General features: G+C 41.8%; 1 protein-coding gene across 3 annotated transcripts in view; it reads right to left on the bottom strand.

The window, feature by feature from the left end:
- LOC124004287 (diacylglycerol kinase alpha-like) overlaps positions 1-26023 on the bottom strand; it is a 36695-nt gene that overhangs the window by 5461 nt on the left and 5211 nt on the right. The window contains exons 1-20 of one of the 3 annotated variants that reach the window (XM_046313080.1): positions 25423-25937; positions 24783-24912; positions 17674-17750; positions 17407-17551; positions 15559-15633; positions 15330-15379; positions 15135-15209; positions 14043-14159; positions 13413-13530; positions 12707-12795; positions 12359-12469; positions 12177-12275; positions 11898-11972; positions 11382-11455; positions 11221-11295; positions 10588-10673; positions 10401-10490; positions 10032-10192; positions 6479-6543; positions 6262-6352 (exon numbers count right to left, since the gene is read on the bottom strand). In XM_046313080.1, the coding sequence (XP_046169036.1) occupies positions 6262-6352; positions 6479-6543; positions 10032-10192; positions 10401-10490; positions 10588-10673; positions 11221-11295; positions 11382-11455; positions 11898-11972; positions 12177-12275; positions 12359-12469; positions 12707-12795; positions 13413-13530; positions 14043-14159; positions 15135-15209; positions 15330-15379; positions 15559-15633; positions 17407-17551; positions 17674-17750; positions 24783-24912; positions 25423-25440 (1821 nt within the window). In that variant the 5' untranslated portion in view covers positions 25441-25937. Of the gene's footprint in view, positions 1-6261; positions 6353-6478; positions 6544-10031; positions 10193-10400; positions 10491-10587; positions 10674-11220; positions 11296-11381; positions 11456-11897; positions 11976-12176; positions 12276-12358; positions 12470-12706; positions 12796-13412; positions 13531-14042; positions 14160-15134; positions 15210-15329; positions 15380-15558; positions 15634-17406; positions 17552-17673; positions 17751-24782; positions 24913-25422; positions 25938-26023 lie in introns of those variants that run through there. The other 2 variants (XM_046313078.1, XM_046313081.1) reach the window with 2 other exon arrangements.

Raw genomic sequence — 26023 nt, forward strand, 5'->3', positions numbered from 1 at the left:
GCCCGCTTACACTCATGGCTGCATTCCATACACTTAAAAGACACACCCTATCCCCTCAGCCCTCAAATGAAGTGGACACTTCTGATGACGTTTCATGATGTCTGACGAGTATACACTTGCAGGGCAAGGGGCGAGGGAAGAAGGAATGTACCGTGTTTGCTTGGATATTCTTCACTCGTTCATCCCGCGATGATTGTGTTTTCAGCCACCGGTAGCTTGTGGGTGATTTCTATGCGCTTACAGTCAACTATGATTGCATGTCTACTTATATGAACTATATAATTATTAATATACGTCTACTGTATGATAGCTAGCAAATTAATTAGCTAACTAATGTTAGCCTGCCTAGCTACTTCTGAAGAAGGAAAAACATTTATTTCTATAATTTCCAAAAGCTAACTAAACATTTATGAGACATATTTGTGCATTAGTAGCACAATTTCTCATTTATTTACAAATTGACTGCGGGGATTACCCCAAGAGCATAGGGCTCAGGGTTTAGGGCCAAGGGCTGTCTACTTTGAGTTTGAAACACATCCAGTAACTGGCTGTGCAACCTTTAGCTGTAATGACAGCAACCAAATGCTTCCTGTAGTTGTTGATCAGTCTCTCACGCCACTGTGGAGGTATTTTGGCCAACTCTTGCATGCAGAACTGGTTTAACTCAGTGACATTTGTGGGTTTTCAAGCATGAACTGCTCGTTTCAAGTCCTGCCACAAAATCTCAATTGTGATTAGGTCTGGACTTTGACCAGACCATTCCAAAACGTAAAAGTTGTTGCTTTTTAGCCATTTTCATGTAGACTTGATTGTGTGTTTTGGATCATTGTTTTGCTATATAACTCAGCTGCGCTTCAGCCTCAGCTCACAGATGGATGGCCTGACATTCTCCTGTAGAATTCTCTGATACAGAGCAGAATTAATGGTTCTGTCTATTAAGGCAAGTCTTCCAGGTCCCCAAACCATCACACTACCACCACCATGCTTGACTGATGGTATGAGGCTCTTAAATCGTGGAATGCAGTGTTTGGTAGGTGAGGTGAATAAATTATCTCTGCATGTGTGGTTCCTCCGAAGCATGGAGGAGAAGGTATGGGGGTGCTTTGCTGGTGCAACTGTCAGTGATTTATTTTGAATTCAAGGCAGATTTGACCAGCATGACTACCACCTCATTCTGCAGCAATTCGCCATCCCATCTGGTTTGCGCTTAGTGGGACTAGCATTTGTTTTTTCAACAGGACAATGACCCAAAACACACCTCCAGGCTGTGTAAGGGCTATTTCCCCAAGTGATGGAGTGCTGCATCAGATGACTTGGCCTCCACAATCACCCGACCTCAACCCAATTGAGATGGTTTGGGATGAGTTGGAGAGAAGAGTGAAGGAAAAGCAGCCAACAAGTGTTTAGACTGTTGGAAAAGCATTCCTCATGAAGCTGGTTGAGGTCCAAAAGACTACTTATCAGCTTCTACCCCCAAGCCATAAGACTCCTGAACAGCTAATCAAATGGCTACCCAGACTATTTGCATTGCCCTCCCTCTGTTATGCTGCTGCTACTCTGTTTCTTATCTATGCATAGTCACTTTAACTCTACCTACATGTACATATTACCTCGACTAACCAGTGCCCCCGCATATTGACTCTGAACCGATACCCCCTGTATATGGGGCGGCAGGGTAGCCTAGTGGTTAGAACGTTGGACTAGTAACCGGAAGGTTGCAAGTTCAAACCCCCAAGCTGACAAGGCACGAATCTATTGTTCTGCCCCTGAACAGGCAGTTAACCCCACTAGGCTGTCATTGAAAATAAGAATTTGTTCTTAACTGACTTGCCTAGTTAAATAAAGGTAAAATATGTTAATTTACTGCTGCTCTTTAATTATTTGTTACTTTTATTTATCTATTTTTTCCTCAACACTTATTTTTCTTAAAATTGCATTGTTGGTGAAGGGCTTGTAAGTAAGCATTTCACTGTATTCGGTGCATGTTACAAATAAAATTGATTTGAGATAATGCCAGAGTGTGCAAAGCTGTCATCAAGGCAAAAGGTGGTTACTTTGAAGAATCTTGTTTAATACTTTTTTGGTTACTACATGATTCAAATGATGGGTCAAGCAAGTATCTTCTTCTTATTGGTGTCCTTTAGTAGTGATTTCTTTGCAGCAATTCGACCATAAATGCCTGATTCACGCAGTCTCCTGAAAAGTTGATGTTGAGATGTGTCTGTTACTTGAACTCTGAAGCATTTATTTGGGCTGCAATTTCTGAGGTGCAGTTAACTCTAATGAACTTATCCTCTGCAGCAGAGGTAACTCTGGGTCTTCCTTTCCTGTGGCGGTTCGCATAAGAGCCAGTTTCATCATAGTGCTTGATGGTTTCAAAAGTCTTAAAATGTTCAGGATTAACTGAACTTCATGTCTTAAAGTAATGAAACTGTCATTTCTCTTTGTTCTTTGCTTATCTTCTGTATACCACTCCTACTTTGTCACAACACAACTGATTGGCTCAAACACATAAAGAAGGAAAGAAATTCCACAAATTAACTTTTAACTTCTTATGGCTGGGGGCAGTATTGAGTAGCTTGGATGAATAAGGTGCCCAGAGGTGCCCAGAAACTGCCTGCTACTCAGTCCCAGTTGCTAATATATGCATATTATTAGTATATTTTAATAGAAACCACTCTGAAGTTTCTAAAACTGTTTGCATAATGTCTGAGTATAACAGAACTCATATGGCAGGCAAAAACCTGAGAAAATCCAACCAGGAAGTGGGAAATCTGAGGTTGGTCATTTTTCAACTCATTCCCTATTGAAGATACAGTGGGATATTGGTCACGTTGCACTTCCTAATGCTTCCATTAGATGTCAACAGTCCTTAGAACATTTTTTTATGCTTCTACTGTGAAGTGTGGGCGAATGAGAGGGGAATGAGTCAGAGGTCTGCCAGAGAGCCACGAGCTGGCCACCCATGGTTCACGTGAGAGCGAGCTCTGTTCCATTGCATTTCTACAGACAAAGGAATTCTCCAGTTGGAACATTACTAAAGATTTATGTTTAATAACATCATAAAAATGTATTCTGTACTTTGTTTGACATGTTTCTACGGACTGTAATGGAACTTTCTGACTTTTCGTCTGCTCCTAGTGAACACGCTTAGTGAGTTTGGATTTGTTTACCAAACGCGCAAACAAAAGGAGCTATTTGGACATGAATGATGGACATTACCGAACAGAACAAAACAATTTATTGTGGAACTGGGATTCCTGGGAGTGCATTCTGATGAAAACCATCAAAGGTAAGTGAATATTTACAATGTTATTTCTGACTTCTGTTGACTGCACAATATGGTGGATATCTTTTTGGCTTGTTTGGGCTCTGAGCGCCGTACTCAGATTATTGCATGGTTTGCTTTTTCCGTAAAGCTTTTTTGAAATCTGACACAGCGGTTGCATTAAGGAGAAGTGTATCTAAAGTTCCATGTATAACAGTTGTATTTTCATCTACATTTATGATGAGTATTTCTGTAAATTGATGTGGCTCTCTGCAAAATCATCGGATGTTTTTGGAACTAACGCGCCAATGTATACTGAGATACTGAGATTATTTTATATAAATATGAAGGTTATCGAACAAAATATACATGTATTGTGTAACATGAAGTACTATGAGTGTCATCTGATGAAGATCATCAAAGGTTAGTGAATAATTCTCTCTCTATTTCTGATTTTTGTGACTCCTCTCTTTGGCTGGAAAAATGGCTGTGTTTTTCTGTGACTTGGCTCTGACCTAACATAATTGATTTGTTAAAAAAAGTTTGAAATATCCAATAAATGTCGTTCCACTTCATGATTGTGTCCCACCTGTTGTTGATTCTTCACAAAAAAATACAGTTTTATATCTTTATGTTTGAAGCCTGAAATGTGGCAAAAGGTCGCAAAGTTCAAGGGGGCCGAATACTTTCGCAAGGCACTGTATTTATTTTAGCTATTTATTTTGCCTGTGTTTCAGCCTTGCTTTCTATGGTGGTGGGGCAGCCAGCGGGAAATACAGAGCGTAGGGGTTAGTAATGTTCTCTAGTTGCCTCAGATTGTCTCAGTGTTCTGTCACTCAAAATCGACAGGGAGAGCTCGAAAATTAAATTCCTTTGGTGCTGCCATAGATTTACATTAGATGTACCCATCCAAGAAAGCTCAAGGTCATTGGCCACAGATAAAATTACGTGAAATAGCGTTATATCTACCATAGCTTTGATTGGACTGATCATGTCAACATCATACTTTCAAAATCTTAGCTAGACAAGCAGTCATCATCATTAATCAAGTCTACAGTCAACTGGCAAATCCTTTTCAATACATGTCATATGAAGATAAATTATAGATAAAACACATGTGCTCATCGGCCATAAACATTACACAACAAGTTGGAAATCGCAAATTTAGGAATCAGTGTCTAACTGCAAGCATTGCAAAGCAATCAATAGCCTGCTATTCAGTGGAGAAGGTGTGTGGTCCAAGTCTGGGTTTAAGGGTCTCTTTTCCAAGCTTAAAAAGGATAAATATTCACAATCAACACCATAGGCCAGAAAAAGTTGAATACATTGGCCATGTTGTCAATCCAGCATGACTTCTGACATGTTCAAAACAACTGGAAACTCTGAAATCTCATACTTCAGTGAGTTCAAGACAACTGGAACCCAGGCCTTTTTCTAGAGCTCCGACCTGAAGATCACTGACGTCATGATTCAACCTCCCAGTTGTCTTCAAATCACCATGAATTCAGAGAATGCCAGACATTGATGACAAAGTTTGATGACAAAAATGTACCCGCAAGAAGGACTGCCACTCAACCTTCCTTTTCAAGTGAGCGCAGCACAACAAGATGAGTCCAATAATGTCTTGTATGCTACTGCATATATGATGAAATATGCCAGGGAGATATGTATACTGTAGCTAAGAAAGTAATACTAAGTGTATTTTGTGTAGTAAGATGTTAGTAGCTTATGTGCATCACACTAATAAGATGGTTTATTTGCCCCTCTTAATTTCGCCTGCTGTTCTAACTTGGTGGTCCACATGTAGCCTATAACCTGTTTTAGAGAAATGTAATCATTGAATATTGTAAGAGCTTTCATTGTCTGCTTATATTCACCCTTTATTTATCCTTCGATTCGGACTTGGTGTACAGAGACAATACTGTACGAACGGCCCATGTGCTGAATTCTGTCGCTGTACATTTCAAAAGTGCTGATAAAAATAGTTATATTGACTACGTCCGTTCTAGCTCGCTCATTAATGTCTCAATCGAAATGACGGATTGCCTCTTATGCACTCATTGTTCCCTTATGCCATAGTTTATACATCTCAATTGTCAGTAGAAACCACATTTGTTTAAGCAAGTCAGCCATTTCAGCTATGTTTTTTTTAAAGGCAGTAAATGAGGCTGAATGAACTGTTTCGCTGCCAGACAAGGCTCCGCTGATAGCCAGGTGTAGCGATGGTAAGGATTCACTCCGTGGTGCTGAAAAGAAAGCTCTGCTGTTGGGATGACTTTCTGTAGGGCCTAACAGTTTGTGGGTAACCTTTGTCGCCATTATAGTGGAATTAATGTATTGTTTAGTTTTGAACCGTGGCTTTGCTGGCATGCATCATAAAAAAAATGTTGAATTTGCCCCACCAAGATTTACATGATAAAGTCGCAAGTGGACATGGGTCCCATTATGCTTGGTGAAAACCAAACACTGCATTCCATAGTAAGAACCTTATACCAACAGTCAAGCATGGTAGTGGTAGTGTGATGGTTTGGGGATGCTTTGCTGCCTCAAGACTGGGAAGACTTGCATTAATGGAAGGAACCATGAATTATCCTCTGTATCAGATAATTCTACAGGAGAATGTCAGGCCATCTGTTTGTGAGCTAAAGTGCAGTTGGGTCATGCAACAAGCCAATGAACCAAAACACACAATCAAGTCTACATGAAAATGGCTAAAAAGAAACACGTTTAAAATTAAAGGTGGCACTTACTTTTTCACACAAGGGCATTGGGTTTTACATAACTTTGTCTATGAAATATGAACGGTGTTATTTGTTCACTCAGGTTAGGTTTTGGTTGAAGATCTGATAAAATTCAGTACAATAAATGTGCAAAAGTAGAGAAAATTAGAAAGGGGACAAATACTTTTTCACAACACTGTACACTTAAAGTATGGTAAGATCCATTTAACCACAAACTAAAATAACTAGGATTCAAGACTCTTCAATGTTCACCTCAATGCTGAGACACTCCTTTAGCTTCTTGCAGGAGGCAGAGATGGTCTCAGAGGTGGCAAATTCAAAATACCACAGTTTGTTCTTCATCCTTGCAGAGAAAACAAAAAGAACATTGTTTTTGGTCAGTGCTCAGAGATAAACAAAATCCCACCCAGCCATAACAGATTTTTCACTCAACACTCTTTGTTTGATCCTTGACCTTTCAGTCACTCACCTGCTGTTGAACTTCTGAGGGTGCTTCTCCCTCATGGAGTGAAAGCGGTGAGCAATGGAGGCATCCTGTCAATTAACACATGGTAGCATTTACATGTGTTCAATAAATCTTTATCACCACAAAAGGGCAATTTGTAACAATAAGAAAACAAGAGCACAGTGACAAGAATAATCACAGTCATATCAGTGCCTTCGAAAAGTATTCAGACAGACCCTTTGACAATTTACACATTTTGTTATGTTACAGCTTTATTCTAAAATGGATTAAATAAAAAAAATCTCAGCAATCTACACAAAATAACCTATAATGACAAAGCGAAAACATTTGTTTTATATATATATTTTTTAACAAATGTATAAAAAAATTCAAAACAGATACCTTATTTACATATGTACAGTTGAAGTCGGAAGTTTACATACACCGTAGCCAAATACATTTAAACTCAGTTTTTCACAATTGCTTACATTCAATCCGAGGAAAATTTCCGTTTAAGGTCACCTAGGATCACTACTTTATTTTAAGAAAGTGAAATGTCAGAATAATAGAAGAGAGAATGATTTATTTAAGCTTTTAATTATTTAATCACATTCCCAGTGGGTCAGATGTTTACATACACTCAATTAGTATTTGGTAGCATTGCTTTTAAAATGGTTTAACTTGGGTCAAACGTTGAAGGGAGCCTTCCACAAGCTTCCCACAATAAGTTGGGTGAATTTTGACCCATTCCTCCTGACAGAGCTGGTGTAATTGAATCAGGTTTGTTGGCCTCCATGCTCGCACAAGCTTTTTCAGTTCTGCCCACAAATCTTCTATGGGATTGTGGTCAGGGCTTTGTGATGGCCACTCCAATACCTTGACTTTGTTGTCCTTAAGCCATTTTGCCACAACTTTGGAAGTATGCTTGGGGTCATTGTCCATTTGGAAGACCCATTTGCGACCAAGCTTTAACTTCCTGACTGATGTCTTGAGATGTTGCTTCAATATATCAACATACTTTTCCTCACTCATGATGCCATCTATTTTGTGAAATGCACCAGTCCCTCTTTCAGCAAAGCACCCCCACGACATGATGCTGCCACCCCCTGTGCTTCACGGTGGGGATGGTGTTCTTCGGCTTGCAAGCCTCCCCCTTTTTCCTCCAAACATAACAATGGTCATTATGGCCAAACAGTTCTATTTTTGTTTCATCAGACCAGAGGACATTTCTCCAAAAAGTACGATCTTTGTCCCCATGTGCAGTTGCAAACCGTAGTCTGGCTTATTTATGGCGGATTTGGAGCAGTGGCTTCTTCCTTGCTGAGTGGCCTTTCAGGTTATGTCGATGTAGGACTTGTTTTACTGTGGATATAGATAATAGTGTACCTGTTTCCTCCAGCATCTTCACAAGGTCCTTTGCTGTTGTTCTGGGATTGATTTGCACTTTTCGCACCAAAGTACGTTCATCTCTAGGAGATAGAACGCGTCTCATTCCTGAGTGGTATGACGGCTGCGTGGTCCCATGATGTTTGTACTTACGTACTATTGTTTGTACAGATGAACGTGGTACCTTCAGGCGTTTGGAAATTGCTCCCAAGGATGAACTAGACTTGTGGAGGTCTACAATTGTTTTTCTGAGGTCTTGGCTGATTTCTTTTGATTTTCCCATGATGCCAAGAAAATAGGCACAGAGTTTGAAGGTCATTGAAATACATCCACAGGTACACCTCCAATTGACTCAAATGATGTCAATTAGCCTATCAGAAACATCTAAAGCCATGACATCATTTTCTGGAATCTGTAAACAATTGTTGGAAAAATGACTTGTGTCATACACAAAGTAGATGTCCTAACCGACTTGCCAAAACTATAGTTTGTTAACAAGAAATTTGTGGAGTGGTTGAAAAACACATTTTAATGACTCCAACTTAAGTGTATGTAAACTGCAGACTTTAAACTTCAACTACTACTGTATTCAGACCCTTTGCTATGAGACTTGAAAATGAGCTCTGGTGCATCCTGTTTCCATTCATCATCCTTGAGATGTTTCTACAACTTCATTGGAGTCCACCTGTCCAAATTCAATGGATTGGACATGATTTGGAAAGGCACACACCTGTCTATATAAGGTCCCACAGTTGACAGTATTTGCCAGAGCAAAAAACAAGTAATGAGGTTGAAGTAATTTTCCGTAGAGCTCCGAGACAGGATTGTGTCGAGGCACAGATCTGGGGAAGGGTACCAAAAAGTGTCTGCAGCATTGAAGGTCCCCAAGAACGAAGTGGCCTCCATCATTCTTAAATTGAATAAGTTTGGAACCACCAAGACTCTTCCTAGAGCAGGCCCCCCGGCCAAACTGAGCAATCAGGGGAGAAGGGCCTTGGTCAGGGAGGTGACCAAGAACCCGATGGTTACTCTGACAAGAGCTCTAGAGTTCCTCTGTGGAGATGGGAGAACCTTCCAGAAGGACAACCATCTCTGCAGTACTCCATCAATCAGGCCTTTATGGTAGAGTGGGCAGATGGAAGCCACTCCTCAGTAAAAGGCACATGACAGCCTGCTTGGAGTTTGCCAAAAGGCACCTAAAGACTCTCAGACCATGAGAAACATGATTCTCTGATCTGATGAAACCAAGATTCAACTCTTTGGCCTGAATGCCAAGTGTCTCGTCTGGAGGAAACCTGGCACCATCCCTACGGTGAAGCATGGTGGTGGCAGCATCATGCTGTGGGGATGTTTTTCAGCGGTAGGTGCTGGGAGACTAGTCGGGATCGAGGCAAAGATGAACAGAGCAAAGTACAGAGAGATCCTTGATGAAAACCTGCTCCAGGGCGCTCGGGACCTCAGACTGGGGCAAAGGTTTACCTTCCAACAGGACAACGACCATAAGCACACAGCTAAGACAACACAGGAGTGGCTTCGGGACAAGTGTCTGAATGTCCTTGTGTGACCCCGCCAGAGCCCGGACTTGTACCCGTTCGAACATCTCTGGAGAGACCTGAAACTAGCTGTGCAGCGACACTCCCCATCTAACCTGACAGAGCATGAGAGGGTCTGCAGAGAAGAATGGGAGAAACTCCCCAAATACAGGTGTGCCAAGCTTGTAGCGTCATACTCAAGAAGAATCGAGGGTGTAATCACTGCCAATGTTGCTTCAACAAAGTACTGAGTAAAGGGTCTGAATACTTATGTAATTAATGGGATATTTCAGTTCATTTTTAAAAAATCAGCAGAAATATCTAAAAAACTGTTTTTGCTTTGTCATTATGGAGTATTGTGTGTTGATTGAGGGGAATAAAAAAAAAAAATCAATTTTAGAATAAGCCTATAACAACAAAATGTGGAAAAAGTCGAGGGGTCTGAATACTTACGAAGGCACTGAAGCCACATCACTCACAGATGTCACTGTGATTGTGATTTGTCTTACCGGTGTGCTCATGTCTTCTTATTGCTGCAAACAAACTACCAGAACTGACAGGCAGGATAAGGCAGTTAAGAGAGACATACAGGTGATTGACTGTTGGAGTCTGTACATTATCCAATCAGCAGGCTCTATGACCCCAAGGTCGTCACTCACCACGCCAATAGAGAAGTAGTTATTGATGATCTCGTTGGGCACAGGGTCTCCTATCTCCTGGGGGTCCTCTGAAATCACCTGCACACTCCAGCGGTCCATAGGAACCAACGAGCTCTCCTCGACCTCCTTCAGAATCTCCCTGAGATCTGTGCCCTCGTAACCTGCAGGGTTTTCCATGGACACAGAGGGTTTACCCAAGAGAAACACATGACTAGCGTTTATTTTGGGGTACTTTCCTTTTAACCAAAGCCATGAGATGCATTCTAAATAGCAAAGTATTCCCTATGGGTCCTGGTCAAAGGTAGTGCACTACATAGAGAATAGGGTGCAATTTAGGACACACACCATTATGTTAAACACGGCCCTTACCTCCTCCCCAGTGGAGGCAGCGAGCAAGGTCGTTCCCTGTGCCAAGCGGCAGGACCGCCACTGGGGGACGCACCGGCAGGTCAGCTTTGTCTGAGAACACAGAGGCAGCCATTGTTCAGCTTTAGAGAACCCCAGAGACCTTGACTACTGTTCATGAACCTCTGAGGGGACAGGAAGCAACCCACACCTATAGCATCTAGTATCCAGCCGACTGTGCCGTCTCCACCACACACCAGGATCCTGTAGTCATGAAGGTTCCGAAAGAAGTGCAGTCTGATATGGATACACATACACATTAAATAAATCAAAAGTATTTATAAAGCCCCTTTTTTTTTACATCAGCAGTTGTCACAAAGTACTTTTAGTGACCTTTCCCAAACCACATAGAGAAAAAGCATACTATAATTAAGCAATAAGGCCCGGGGGTGTATGGTATATGGCCAATATACCACGGCTCAGGGCTGTTCTTCAGCACGACCCAACATGGAGTGCCTGGATACAGCCCTTAGCTGTGCTATATTGGCCATATACCACAAAACCCAAGGTGCCTTATTGCTATTATAAACTGGTTACCAAAGTAATTAGAGCAATAAAAATACATGTTGTCATACATGTGTTATACGGTCTGATATACCATGGCTGTCAGCCAATCAGCATTCAGGGCTTGACCCACCAAGTTTATAATACCAATGAATATAATATCTCATAAAAAAAATATTAAGTAACCATATACCCACTGTCATAAGGGAAACCTAATAACAATAACATAACAGTCCACTTTCCCACCTCCCACCCCTGATCAACCTGCACGTGTAGTTACCCTGGTCCAGGGCCTCCATTGGAGAGGTTGTAGACCTGCCGTGGGTTCAGTAGATACTGAAACTTCCTCAGCACTCTGAAAAATACATGACATTCACTCACAGGAGTACATTAGTGCAGGCTAGGAATTTTTTTATGATGTCTGTCCTGATCTTCCCTTACCTTTCCCCCTGCTTCCCTCCACTCTTTGGGTTCACAAACACCAGGAGAGGGTGGGTGTGTGGAATAGGAGCAATCTGCAGAGAGAGATGGGGAGGAGATAAGATGAACGTGTGTATGCACTAGTGTGCATGCCATGCAGAAGCCAGCACAATACAATTGCAGTCAATAAGAGTGACAGAAGCAGATCCATAGCAAATAAAAATGCATTACTGGCTTTCATACATTTGTGTTAAAGCACATGCTAATGGATAGGGCAGGGCTGCCAACCCTCTTCCTGGAGATCTACTGTCCTGAAGGTTTTCAATCCAACCCTAATTTAGCGTATCTGATTCAGCTAGTTAAGGTCTTGTTAAGCAGCTAATAAGTAAAATCAGGTGTGTTAAATTAGGGTTGGACTGAAAACCCACAGGGCAGTAGATCTCCGGGAAGAGGGTTGGGCAGCCCTGGGACAGGGCCAGTAGTGTGTGTGAAGTAGATGGCACGGTGTCCCTGTCAGTGGAAGTAAGAGGACCCTACCTGCAGAATGTGCCCGTCTGGGGTGATGTCCTCCAGGTTAGTGTCCTCCATGGAACTACTCCTTCCTTCTTCATCCTTCTTCAGAAACAGAGAGCGTTAGGAGCATAGCAAGGGATATACACATTTGACACATACTGTAGTATTATTGGGTGACAAAAAAATTTGCCAACATTTTTTGCTTTTAGCTGAAGCATAGCCTGAATGGCTATAAACAGTATGACTTCATTTGCAACTCTTATGGAATGGAGTCATGGGATTGTCGTGTGTTCAATGGCTGACCTTGGAGGATGAGTATATGGCCCACGGTGGCAGAATATGGTCTCTTAGCGACCCGCAGTCGCACGATGATGACCCAAAGTTGACACAGTCGTCATGGCGCTAAAACGAGACATTCATTGTAAAGACTAGTGGCAGTATATGTGTACACATACAGCCAAGAATGTAAACGCACACACACTTACCATCTGTTGGCACCACACGCAATGCTTCCCTGCCAGGGTCTTGATCTTCTTGTTGCAGAAGTGACACTTACTGGAGTCACAGTCAGCACTGACCCAGCCGTGAGCTGGAATCTGGAGCAGACAGACAGAGGGACAACATCCACAAACACATATGAACACTCTAGCCACCAGGGCAAGATGGGAAGGCTTTTATGTTTTCCATTATGCTGACTGCATACACACTCTTGAAAAGGACATGACTATGATCAGGTGTGCAGATTAATCAAAATGATATGAAACTTACTGTTATTCAGGTTTAAAATCATGATTCTGGAATGATATGTGATACAGAACTCTATTAAGGCTCACCCCAATCTGTTTTTTGGATTTAACAAAGGTGCAGGCACATGGACCTGGGTTCTTGTTGGCACAGTGACCATGGACAGTGTACTTGCACACTGAGGGGGAGAGAAGAACAAGGCCACTGTTAAGCATTTGTCTTTGAAAATGTTATTGTGTTGTTGCATGTTGTTGGCATTAGGCAAGATAATGGATTAACTACTAAATGATCTGCACTCAACCTGTCTATCACGAAAAATGAGGGTGTGTATTGTGAGTGCATGGGGAGGGAAGCTGAACTTGTTTAATGTATAAATAATAAATAGGCTATTTTAATGAAAAGTCTAAAATATTGTTTCCCTACTGGGCTTAGGTTTGAGTAGCATATGGTACAGATCTGTATAGCAATCAGGGAACCAATTGGGAATAAAGAACTACAGCAGTGGTCACTAACCCTGGTCCAGCAGAGCTATAGGATGTGCAGGCTTTTATTCTAACCCAGCACTAACACACCGGAATCAACTATTCATACAGAACCTGATTAGTTGAAGCAAGTGTGTCAGTTGATGGACTGGGACAAAAGCATGTATGCCCTAAGGCCTGCACACTGTAGCTCTCAAGGACCACACTTCAGTCAGTGACAACAGAACTACAGTCTCTACTCAGAACCTCTGTCTAAGTATATCTATGAATATGAGACAGAGGGGGCCCCCTTGTGACGGTATAGAGCTATTACAGGTGCAGCAGAGGCCCTGTTTCCTGAGGCCCAGCAGCATGCTCTGACACACGTTGCAGTACACAGGCTTGTTGAAGTGCTTCATCCTCCAGATGTGCTGCCCGTCCCTCTCTGCCATCTGAGAGAGAGAGAGAGAGAGAGAGAGAGAGAGAGAGAGAGAGAGAGAGAGAGAGAGAGAGAGAGAGAGAGAGAGAGAGAGAGAGAGAGAGAAAAAACGAACAACTAATGTAAACAGCAGGGTAGACTCATGGCTCATGGTAAGGGAGACACCGTGGCTGTGCCTCTGAATCGACTAACAGCATGGTAAAGTAAACAGCGCGTCAATCCAAACAAGTACCATTTGTATGTGTGCAGACTTGTTTCTGATACAGTATTGCCAACAAAGTCTGAGGGCCGTAAACATATAGATGTTTGGATAAGACAGGGACAAGATAAGACATAACTTTGGGGTGACATTTACAAGTATAATCAAAACGGAATTGAATGAAGCTTTATTGAGATGTACAGTAGTTGAACCATACAGCTCATAGCAAATGTTCTAGACATAAGGAGTCTATTGTCATGTGCTGAATCATGTATACTGGTTGAGTTAACCAGATGAGTGGGAGTCTGGCTGTTAGTGCTTCTTGCCTTGAGTCCCAGCAGCACCAACAGGGGCACGTTGTTCATCCCTCCCTGGATCCACTCCTGCAGGGTCACCGCTCCACTGCTGTCAGCATCCATCGCCGTCATCATGTCCTTCAGCACCTTAGGGACCAATTGGAGTAGTTAAACTCCCACTGATCCTGGTTCCTGACCAATCACAAGTCTCTCTGCGCTGCTGCCAGGTGTTAGCCCTATAGAACCAAAGTCTATAACCAGAACATCAACCCTAAAACCAAATGACAGTTTATCTCATTTTGGACTCACTTATCTTAATTCATTGGAAGCTTAATTTCCATGTATGGACATCACTTCAGGTTCATTTGGTAGATTAAATAGAATTTCACTTCCAGAACAAACTCTAACCTGACAAATATTAAGTATGCAATCTCTTATCTGATAATCTCTGTAATCTCTGTAATCTCTTTTTTGATAATTAGAATTGATGGAATGTCAAGTGTAAGCAACATGCAATGTTGTACCTAAATACTGTTAACATTAGTCTCTCATCGCTATTCACTACAATTCTCCAACCAGAAACTTGCACAAGGACTGAAACTGGGTTCTGGGTGGGGGCATTGGGCCCAATTCAATCAAGACCACTAACTAGATTACTGGGGTGAGACAAAACAATTTGAGAGAGTGTGTATTCAGATTAATGTGGTCTAATTCTTTCCATGAAAATAATGTTTGCCTCGTCAATCAAAAAGAAAGGCATAATAATTCCAACATCAACACTGTTGTTTACCCTTCCCTGAACCCTGAGGGGTATACTACAAAGCAGGATCAATAAGCTATAGCCAGCCATCATTATAAAAAAACAGAATTAACTGTTGATTTTCCGATTCATTAAGAAAGCTAAACTAAGATATGCGTTTTTTGGTTGTTGAGTCAATTAGACCATGCCCATTTCAAGATTACCTTTTTAAAAAATGATTTCGGAATATTTAGTCAAGTTAGCTAGCCAACTCCTTGATCCTGCTTTGTAGTATACCCCTCAGGTGAATGTTTTGCTTGAATATAAGACCCAGTGAATATTCCCATAGGGATATTTGACAGGCATTTAAGTGAATGTCTTACCGGTCTGAGTTCTGTCACGTCCCAACCCAGGTAATCTGCCGCTCGCATCATCTGGGTGATGATCCGATCCACTTCCTTATTGAGAGTAAAACCACAGTTTGTTCTTTCACAACTCCTACTGTTCACTACATCACCTTGATTTAAAATGAGAGTAGAATGTATTCATAATACAGAAAGTACATTTCAGTCACTTACTGAGCTGTCCAGGAGACCGTTGCCATCTTTGTCATAAAGTTTGAAAGTAACTGAAAGCACAACAGGTGATGAAATGAGTAAATCAATAACAAATCCTGTTTGTGTTCACTCACTCCTTATCTCTCCTCACTGGTCAATTGAAAACAGCTAAAAGATCAACCCATCATGGAATACAAACTATCACACAGAATTCCATTGGTGAAAAGACAGTAGGCTACTCAGTACTCACATTCCAGTTTGTCTCGCGGCTGTCCCTCCTCCAACACAGAGAAGTAACAAGACACATCTTTGAGGTACACTCCACCTGAGAGACAAAACCAGGAGCTTATTCAGATGTTTAGCAATTGGAACTTATATAAAGTGCATTCAGAACCCTTGACTTTTTCCACATTTTGTTACATTCACATTTCTAAAATAGATTACACATAATACCCCATAATGACAAAGCGAAAACAGGTTTCGATTTTTTTGCAAATGTATATAAAATGAAAACAGATACCTTATTTACATAAGTATTCCGACCCTTTGCTATGAGCCTCGAAATTGAGCTCCGTTGCATCCTGTTTCCATTGAACATCCTTGAGATGTTTCTAACACTTGATTGGAGTCCACCTGTGGTAAATTCAATTGATTGGACATGATTTGGAAAGGCACACAACTGTCTATATACGGTCCCACAGGTGACAGTGCATGTCAGAGCAAAAATCAAGCCAAAAGGTTGAAGGAATTGTCCATAGAGCTCCGAGACAGGATTGTTTCGAGGCACAGATCTGGAGAAGGGTACCAAAAAATTTCCCTAAGAACACAGTGGCCTCCATCATTCTTAAATGGAGGAAGTTTGGAACACCAAGACTCTTCCTAGAGCAGGCTGCCCGGCCAAACTGAGCAATCAGGGGAGAAGGGCCTTGGTCAGGGAGGTGACCAATAACCTGATGGTCACTGACAGAACACCAGAGTTCCTCTGTGGAGATGGGAGGACCTCCAGAAGGACAACCATATCTGCAGCACTCCACCAATCAGGCCTTGGTAGAGTGGCCAGAAAGAAGCCACTCGTCAGTAAAAGGCAAATGACAGCCTGCTTGGAGTTTTGCCAAAAGGCACCTAAAGGACTCTCAGACGATGAGAAAAGAGATTCTCTGGTCTGATGAAACCAAGATAGAACTCTATGGCCTGAATGCCAAGCGTCACGTCTGGAGGAAACCTGGCACCGTCCCTACGGTGAAGCATGGTGGTGGCAGGATTGTGCTATGGGGATGTTTTTCAGGTGCAGGGACTAGGAGACAGTCAGGACAGAGGGAATAATGAATTGAGCAAAGTACAGAGATATCCTTGATGAAAACCTGCTCCAGAGTGCTCAGGACCTCAGACTAGGGTTCACCTTCCAATAGGACAACAACCCTAATCACACAGCCAACCCTAATCACAAGCAGGAGTGGCTTCAGGACAAGTGTCTGAATGTCCATGTGTGGCCCAGCCAGAACTGGGACTTAAACCCGGTCAACCATCTCTGGAGAGACCTGAAAATAGCTGTGCAGCAACACTACCCATCCTGACAGAGCTTGAGAGGATCTGCAGAAAATAATTGGAGAAACTCCCCAAATACAGGTGTGCCGAGCTTGTAGCGTCACCCCCAAGAATACTAAAGGCTGTAATTGCTGTCAAAGATGATTCAAAAATGTTCTGAGTACTTATTTAAATGTAATACTGTATTTCCATTTTATTTGATTTTTTTTTACATTCTAGAAACCTGTTTTTGTTTTGTCATTATGGGCTGTTGTGTGCAGATTGATGAGTAAAAAAACAATTCATAAATGTTTGAATAAGGCTCTAACATAACAAAATGTGGAAAAAGTCAAGGGGTCTGAATACTTTCTGAATGTACTGTATTATATCAACTTAGACCCATAATCAAGCTGAGAGCCAAATACAGTATGCATGAATGTTCACATCAATGCGGTCACTTTTTAAGAGCAATTGATGGATATTGAAGGCATAAGCAAGACATATCATATACATTATATTATACTGTATGTCATACACAGTAATAATATAGAAGAGTTAGGATGGTGGGGCTCACCCCCTTTGGGTGGAGGGCTCCTCATATAAACATCTCGCTCTGCATTCTGGAAGTAGTGGAAAAGGCGTTGGCAGAAATCAGCAGGGAAGTCATCCGCCTCCAGATAGGTCTTGAGGAACAAAGAGAAGCCAACCGCATCGATTCGCTGAGATTCCAAACAGAACAGTACATCAGAGACAACAAGGGTTGTGTTGTGTAATCTCAAGTCAACATAAGGTGCTGGCAGAAGGATGGGCCATGGTTGGAAAGGACCCTCTTGAAGCTCACCTCTCCAAATCTGTACTGGACCAACCGCCCGCCTGCATGGAACTCTTTCATCACATCTTTCACTCTCAGACTGCCATCTGCATAGAGGACAATACTGAAAGTCAACACGGGATACAAGCATATAAAGAGAAGCCAGATATGGGACAGGCAGAAAAGTCTAAAAGATAAAATACATGTATATTTTGGCAACAACACCTTTGAAAATCAATTTACAACAGGGCCAAAGATGCTGTACGTAAACCACCAGCAGAAGATGTAATATAAATCAAACAAATACACAGGACGTCTGACAGGCAAAATACATGCCCCTCAAAGATCTATAAACCTCTGCCTTTTGGGTTCCATTCTAGTGCGGCTCTTTGCGCTTTTAGGCTGGGTAACTCTAAAGCACTTTGTGACAACTGCTGATGTAAAAAGGGCTTTATAAAATACATTTGATTTAAATTTGATTGACTATACGAAACTCCAGTGTGGCAAGGGAGCAGTACCCTTTCATGCAGTCTCCCTGTTCACCCTCTTGGAACATTACCCCTAGATTTAGTTGAGTAGTATGAGAACATCCATAAAAACACTGGTTCAAGGTGCATGCTGGATTAGAGAGGATAATTTAGGACAAAAAGTACATCCACACTGTCTGGTATAATGCTCCCCAAGTATTCATTTTTTTATACAGTACCAGTGAAAAGTCTGGTCATCGTGGCTATTTGAAGAATTTCAAATCTCAAATATAAAATAATGTGTTATTTCATAGTTTTGATGATAGAACCTAGTAAAAATAAAGAGAAACCATTGAATGAGTAGGTGTTAAAAAACTTTTGACAGGCAGTGTATGTGTTATGGCTTTTCAACCTCAGCTCTGAATCCACAATATGGCAATCTATCTAATAGAACTCAAAGGTTTTTCTTTAATGGAAGCTTCTCTAATGTCAATCATGTAAAGTTTGGTGTAACGCAGGGCAGCTCTCTGGGCCCTCTACTCTTTTCTATTTTTACCAATGACCTACCCATGGCATTAAATAAAGCATGTGTGTCCATGTATGTTGATGATTCAACCATATAGGCATCAGCAACCACAGTCACTGAAACCCTTAACAAAGAGTTGGTCTGTTTTGGAATGGGTGGCCAGTAATAAACTGGTCCTGAACATCTCTAAAACTAAGAGCATTGTATTTGGTACAAATCATTGCCGAAGTTCTAGACCTCAGCAGAATCTGGTAATCTATGGTGTGGCTGTTGAACAAGTTGAGGAGACTTACTTGGCGTTACCTTAGATTGTAAACTGTCGTAGTCAAAACATATCGATTCAATGGTTGTAAAGATGGGGAGAGGTCTGTCCGTAATAAATAGATGCTCTGCTTTATTGACACATCACTCCAAAAAGCAAGTTCTGCATGCTCTAGTTTTGTCTAATCTTGATTATTGTTCAGTCGTGCGGCCCAGTGCTGCAAGAAAATATTTAGTTAAGCTGCAGCTGGCCCAGAACAGAGCGGCATGTTTTGCTCTTCATTGTAATCAGAGGGCTGATATAAATGCTATGCATGCCAGTCTCTCTTGGCTAAGACCCACCATGGGTCTATTCACTGTCCCCAAATCCAGAACAAATTCAAGAAAGCGTACAGTATTATATAGAGCCATTATTGCATGGAACTCCGTTCCATCTCATATTGCTCATATAAACAGCAAACCTGGTTTAAAAAACAGAAAGTAACACCTCACGGCAGAACGCCTCTCCCCTTTTTGACCTAGATAGTTTGTGTGTATGCATTGATATGTAGGCTACATGTGCCTTTTAACAAAAAATGTATGTAGTTCTGCCCTTGAGCTGTATATTGTTCTGTATTATGTAATGTTTCATGTTTTGTGTGGATCCCAGGAAGAGTAGCTGCTTCTTTTGCAACAGCTAATGGAGATTAGTGATACACTGATATGACACATTTGGCCGATACCGATATCTGATATTATCCTTGCCTTGCAGATGTTAATGCGAGTGTAGCAAAATGCTTGTGCTTCTAGTTCCGACAATGCAGTAATAACCAACAAGTAATCTAGCTAACAATTCCAAAACTACTACCTTATAGACACAAGTGTAAGGGGATAAAGAATATGTACATAAAGATATATGAGTGAGCGATGGTACAGAGCGGCATAGGCAAGATACAGTAGATGGTATTGAGTGCAGTATATACATATGAGATGAGTATGGTAAACAAAGTGGCATAGTTAAAGTGCCTAATGATACATGTATTACATAAAGATGCAGTAGATGATATAGAGTACAGTATATACATATACATATGAGATGAATAATGTAGGGTATGTAAACATTATATTAGGTAGCATTGTTTAAAGTGGCTAGTGATATATTTTACATCATTTCCCATCAATTCCCATTATTAAAGTGGCTGGAGTTGAGTCAGTGTGTTGGCAGCAGCCACTCAATGTTAGTGGTGGCTGTTTAACAGTCTGATGGCCTTGAGATAGAAGCTGTTTTTCAGTCTCTCGGTCCCAGATTTGATGCACCTGTACTGACCTCGCCTTCTGGATGATAGCGGGGTGAACAGGCAGTGGCTCGGGTGGTTGTTGTCCTTGATGATCTTTATGGCCTTCCTGTGACATCGGGTGGTGTAGGTGTCCTGGAGGGCAGGTAGTTTGCCCCCGGTGATGCGCTGTGCAGACCTCACTACCCTCTGGAGAGCCTTACGGTTGTGGGCGGAGCAGTTGCCGTACCAGGCGGTGATACAGCCCGACAGGATGCTCTCGATTGTGCATCTGTAGAAGTTTGTGAGTGCTTTTGGTGACAAGCCGAATTTCTTCAGCCTCCTGAGGTTGAAGAGGCGCTGCTGTGCCTTCTTCACGATGCTGTCTGTGTGGGTGGACCAATTCAGTTTGTCTGTGATGTGTACACTGAGGAACTTAAAACTTAGTACCCTCTCCACTACTGATCCATCAATGTGGATAGAGGGTGTTCCCTCTGCTGTTTCCTGAAGTCCACAATCATCTCCTTAGTTTTGTTGACGTTGAGTGTGAGGTTATTTTCCTGACACCACACTCCCGAGGGCCCTCACCTCCTCCCTGTAGGCCGTCTCGTCGTTGTTGGTAATCAAGCCTACCACCGTTGTGTCGTCCGCAAACTTGATGATTGAGTTGGAGGCGTGCGTGGCCACGCAGTCGTGGGAGAACAGGGAGTACAGGAGAGGGCTCAGAACGCACCCTTGTGGTGCCCCAGTGTTGGGGATCAGCGGAGTGGAAATGTTGTTGCCTACCCTCACCACCTGGGGGCGGCCCGTCAGGAAGTCCAGTACCCAGTTGCACAGGGCGGGGTCGAGACCCAGGGTCTCGAGCTTGATGACGAGCTTGGAGGGTACTATGGTGTTGAATGCCGAGCTGTAGTCGATGAACAGCATTCTCACATAGGTATTCCTCTTGTCCAGGTGGGTTAGGGCAGTGTGCAGTGTGGTTGAGATTGCGTCGTCTGTGGACCTATTTGGGCGGTAAGCAAATTGGAGTGGGTCTTGGGTGTCAGGTAGGGTGGAGGTGATATGGTCCTTGACTAGTCTCTCAAAGCACTTCATGATGACGGAAGTGAGTGCTACGGGGCGGTAGTCGTTTAGCTCAGTTACCTTAGCTTTCTTGGGAACAGGAACAATGGTGGCCCTCTTGAAGCATGTGGGAACAACAGACTGGGATAGGGATTGATTGAATATGTCCGTAAACACACCAGCCAGCTGGTCTGCGCATGCTCTGAGGGTGCGGCTGGGGATGCCGTCTGGGCCTGCAGCATTGCGAGGGTTGACACGGTTAAATGTTTTCCTCACGTCGGCTGCAGTGAAGGAGAGTCCGCATGTTTTAGTTGCGGGCCGTGTCGGTGGCACTGTATTGTTCTCAAAGCGGGCAAAAAAGTTATTTAGTCTGCCTGGGAGCAAGACATCATGGATGCAGCGGTCTAAGGCACTGCATCTCAGTTCAAGAGGCGTCACTACAGTCCCTGGTTTGAATCAAGGCTGGATCACATCCAGCCGTGATTGGGAGTCCCATAGGGCGGGGCAAAATTGGCCCAGGGTCGTCCGGGACGTCATTGTAAATAAGAATTTGTTCTTAACTTAACTAGTTAAATAATGGTTACACACACACACACACACACCAAACCGACCAAAAAGTTATTTTGCTGGCATTTACGCCCCCATTACCAGTAAAACATAATCAAAACCTATTTATTTCACATACTTGCTGTGCTGTTTCGTTGTTAATTTGTTCACTCTCAACCAGGATGTCTATGGAACGCCATTTGGGTCTTTGCGTGTCAAAAAATATACACGTCAAATAACACGACATAATCTGTTTCAGTAGCTGTATAGCTAGGTGTCATCATCTAAAATTAGCCTAATTTATAAGACAGTTCTTATTTTATTAATGGTGGTTGGACCCATCTATGTGAAAATAGACACAATAAGGATTAGCCACAATAGTGGACTTTTCAGTTAGCCTTCAAAAAATAAAAGTACGGCACTATTCTACTATTTGTATTCATTTGCATCAATGTCAATTACATATTTTGAAGGCAAACTGCAAATTCCACTATTGTGCCTAATTCTTATTGTGGCTAGCTTCATAACACATAACCTGGTCCGGTCGAGCCTCACTAACCAGATGAAGCTAGCTGAATCGTATAATGTTAGCTATGGGCAACAGGGTTAAGTAGTTGGCTAGCTATTTATTTTCATGAACTGAAGTTCAATTTCAATAGCTGAACAACAAGTGGCAACCTAGCTAATACTTACAAGGATTCCTAAATCATTGCTAAGAATAATGAAAATGACTGCAGTTCTACTGGTCATTGTTTTCAGGCTGGTTGTATTGGTGCTATCTAGGTACCAAGCTAAAGCTAGCTACCCCAGAAGTTGCGGTCGAGCAAATGATGCTTTATTACCAATGCGGTATTGTAAACACATCGTTCGTGGCCGGTGTTTGCTTGTTTGCAGACTTTTTGTACAGCTTTGACAGTGCTACTGTATCTTTTTGACACACAAAGACCCAAACAGCGTTCCATAGTATGTATGTTGTGAAGCAAATAGCAGTGACAATATTACTGTGTAACTCCGGTAGGGCAACATCTGAGAAATAGCGCACTTGGTAGTGTGTACTGGTGCTCGACCAGTCGACGAAAAAGCCAACATAAACCCACGACAGAGAACAATTGAATGTCAAGGGCAATGAATACCATTATCTTGGCGTTAATGATTTTCGCCTTTGAGTTGTCTCGCTGAAATGTTCTTACTCTTCAAAATGACTGCTCGACTTGTTGACTGCTCGATCCACACAGCAGACATTGTGTAGGCTAGGTTAGGAATGCTGTGTTGCACGTGTAGCGCAAATTTTATGTGGCGTTATTACGTCATGTAACTATGTTATATAGGTATGCATGGTAGTTTTGACATCATTTTTTAACATCGGTGTTAACCTTGACATCGGCCGATACCGATGTTGGCATTTTTAGCTAATATCGGCCAATTCCGATATGTTCACCGATATTTTGTGCATCCCAAATGGGGATCCTAATAAAATACCAAATGTTGGAGCACAACCAACGAAATTACAGTTAACGAAAATGTACCCTTAATCCAGTATAAACTAAGGTATATAATGTCTTATTCAAAAGACAAATTTCACAAATTCTATAGCACAACAGCAGAATAAGTGTAAAACTAACAATGACTCAATAATCAATGCTTTCTGGAAATGCTATAAAGTCTAAAGTATAAATGCTATAAAGTCCAAAAGTTATGGGCGGAGCTAGAAAGTTGGCTGTCAGAAGTATTACAATGTAAATTAACTTTTAATCCGTCTGTCTACATTTTTCAAGACATGGCATATGGGGGTGTAGTGAGATACCCAGTGGATTGGACGATTTTCTTCTCAACACTCATCTTGAAGAAACGTATACTAAAAACTTAGAAATCAATCAACCCTCCATCATTAACACAATGGAAAATCTAATGATTTATTATTGAAATAGCATGGGCAACCGAGGGGAAAAAACAAAGGTCATATGGCAAACAATAGTGCAGGCACTGGGGAGGGGGGTGAGCATGGGGCTCTGGGCAGATGAGATATAGTCATTGTTTATGTGCCTCTGTAAGTTGTTGTTTATATGTGTATGTGTGTATCTGGTGTGAAAAAATTTTTTATGTATACTGTAGCAGTCAAACGTTTGGAAACACCTACACATTCAAAGATTTTTATATATATTTTTTACTGTTTTCTACATTGTATTCAATTTGTAAGTCGCTCTGGATAAGAGCGTCTGCTAAATGACTTAAATGTAATGTAAATGTAATAGTGAAGACATCAAAACTATGAAAAAATATTCCACCTGGTGGTGGTTCCCATGTATTCAATAGGATAACATTTTTACCCAACTAGGTCTTTGTCAAAGTAACTGATAGTTAGATTTACAGGTTAAGTCGTTGTCTTTTGTTTGAATCGTTTACGTGTCCGCTGTGCGGGGGAAATGATAATACAAGCGGAAATACGTTGCTAATACTGTTGTAACGGGGATCCTTATTGTAGCAACACACTTTTGGAGGGAAGGCAATCCTGCGCTGCTTTAGCTAAGTTTTCATGTCATCGGGTGTAAGTTCATAAAGGTTGAAGAGTGTATGTTAGGATGAAGTGTGAATTCATGCCAGGAATAATAAGTGTGAAGTTTGATTTCCTCCCTTCTGTTATAAGCAGCCACTGAGGTATTTTTCCTTTATTCATGTATTTAATCTGAACCCGTTGTTATAACGCTGGTTAAACTGTTATGTATGTAAGCACTTCAGAGTTATACCAAGCTAATAAGTCACTCGTAAGATAAGGTTGTAAGAGTGTGCTTATAACTGTATTTTTTAATTTACTTTATAGTTCTCACGGAAGGTGATAATTGTGACTAAACCTACATAATAAAGCCGCCAGTTAAAATCAAGGAACGGTTGTGCTCGTGGTTACTGAAGGGAGCTACAGTCAGGTTCATTAGACCTAGAGCCACAGACTGTTGAAGTTAATTCTAGAAGTATGGTATTAGCATTGTATCTGACCCACCTTTCCTTTTAATTAAAAATGGCACTCACATTCCATGTACTGCTGCAGCTGGATGAAGTCCACAGGGCTCAAATCCCTCCCGTCTGGGTTTGTAGCTGTGTTTTTAGCTAGGTCTGGAGTCGCCATGGTCGCAAGTTTCTCCCACACTGGCCAGAGAGACTGAGGTAGAGAGACAGGAGAGTGACTGAGAAGGAGAAAAAATATGAATCCCTACACCCCCCAAAAATACAAATAGAAATGAGAGAAAATAAATGTGTCCACTTTGACTTTGAGTTCAGAAGCAGTAAATTAGCAAGTCGGCGAAGAAGGTGAGATAGTTGAGACATTCACTATCTACGATACAGGTTTGTCCCCATTCTTTGCGCAGCATCACACATACTGAGTATACAAACATTAAGAACATCTTCCTAATATTTTGTTGCAACCCTCCCCCATTTTGCCCTCGGAACAGCCTCAATTTGTCGGAGCATGGACTCTAAAAGGTGTCGAAAGCGTTCGACAGGGATGCTGGCCCATGTTAACCCTAATGCTTCTCATAGTTGTGTCAAGTTGGCTGGTGGACCAATCTTGAAACACAAGGGAAACTGTTGATTGTGAAAATCCCAGCAGCGTTACAGTTCTTGACAAAAACCTGACATCTACCACCATACCTCCTTCAAAGGGACTTACATCTTTTGTCTTGTCCATTCAACCTCTGAATGACACACATACACAATCCATGTCTCAAAGCTTTAAAAATCCGTATTTAACCTGTATCTTCCCCTTCATCTACACCAGGCCTGGGCAAAGGCCGGCCCAGGGGCCGTATGCGGCCCGCATCCTAATTTCAATACCGCCTGCGGAATCATGCTCAGATCACATAAAGAATTTGCGACAGTAGTTTTGAAAAAAGTATTTGTTATTCAAATTAAAAGCCCAATGAATACTCGCCTTTTGTGTAATCCTTTAACTCCCACCGCTTGTGGGACATTTATTTCGAAGGTACATATAAATAACAACTGCACGAGGACAGACAGTGACTGACAGGCTGACATACACGTCACAGTTACAAATAGTATGTAGCTAGAAATTGAGCAAAAAATGTGTTTATCAAAGATTTCAATGAAAAGGAAAGTAGACAATGAACTTGTCCCGACACTTCCAAACGAAGCAAAAGAGAAATAAGAATATGTCTTCTGAGGGCAAGTGCATCGATAAAGTTGTTTTCTCAGTTGAAAAAGCAGCAAGGACTTTTCACAAAACTGCATTCAGCAAATGATGGAATCGTGAG

Source organism: Oncorhynchus gorbuscha, linkage group LG18, assembly GCF_021184085.1.
Source record: "Oncorhynchus gorbuscha isolate QuinsamMale2020 ecotype Even-year linkage group LG18, OgorEven_v1.0, whole genome shotgun sequence".
Lineage (NCBI taxonomy): Eukaryota > Metazoa > Chordata > Actinopteri > Salmoniformes > Salmonidae > Oncorhynchus > Oncorhynchus gorbuscha.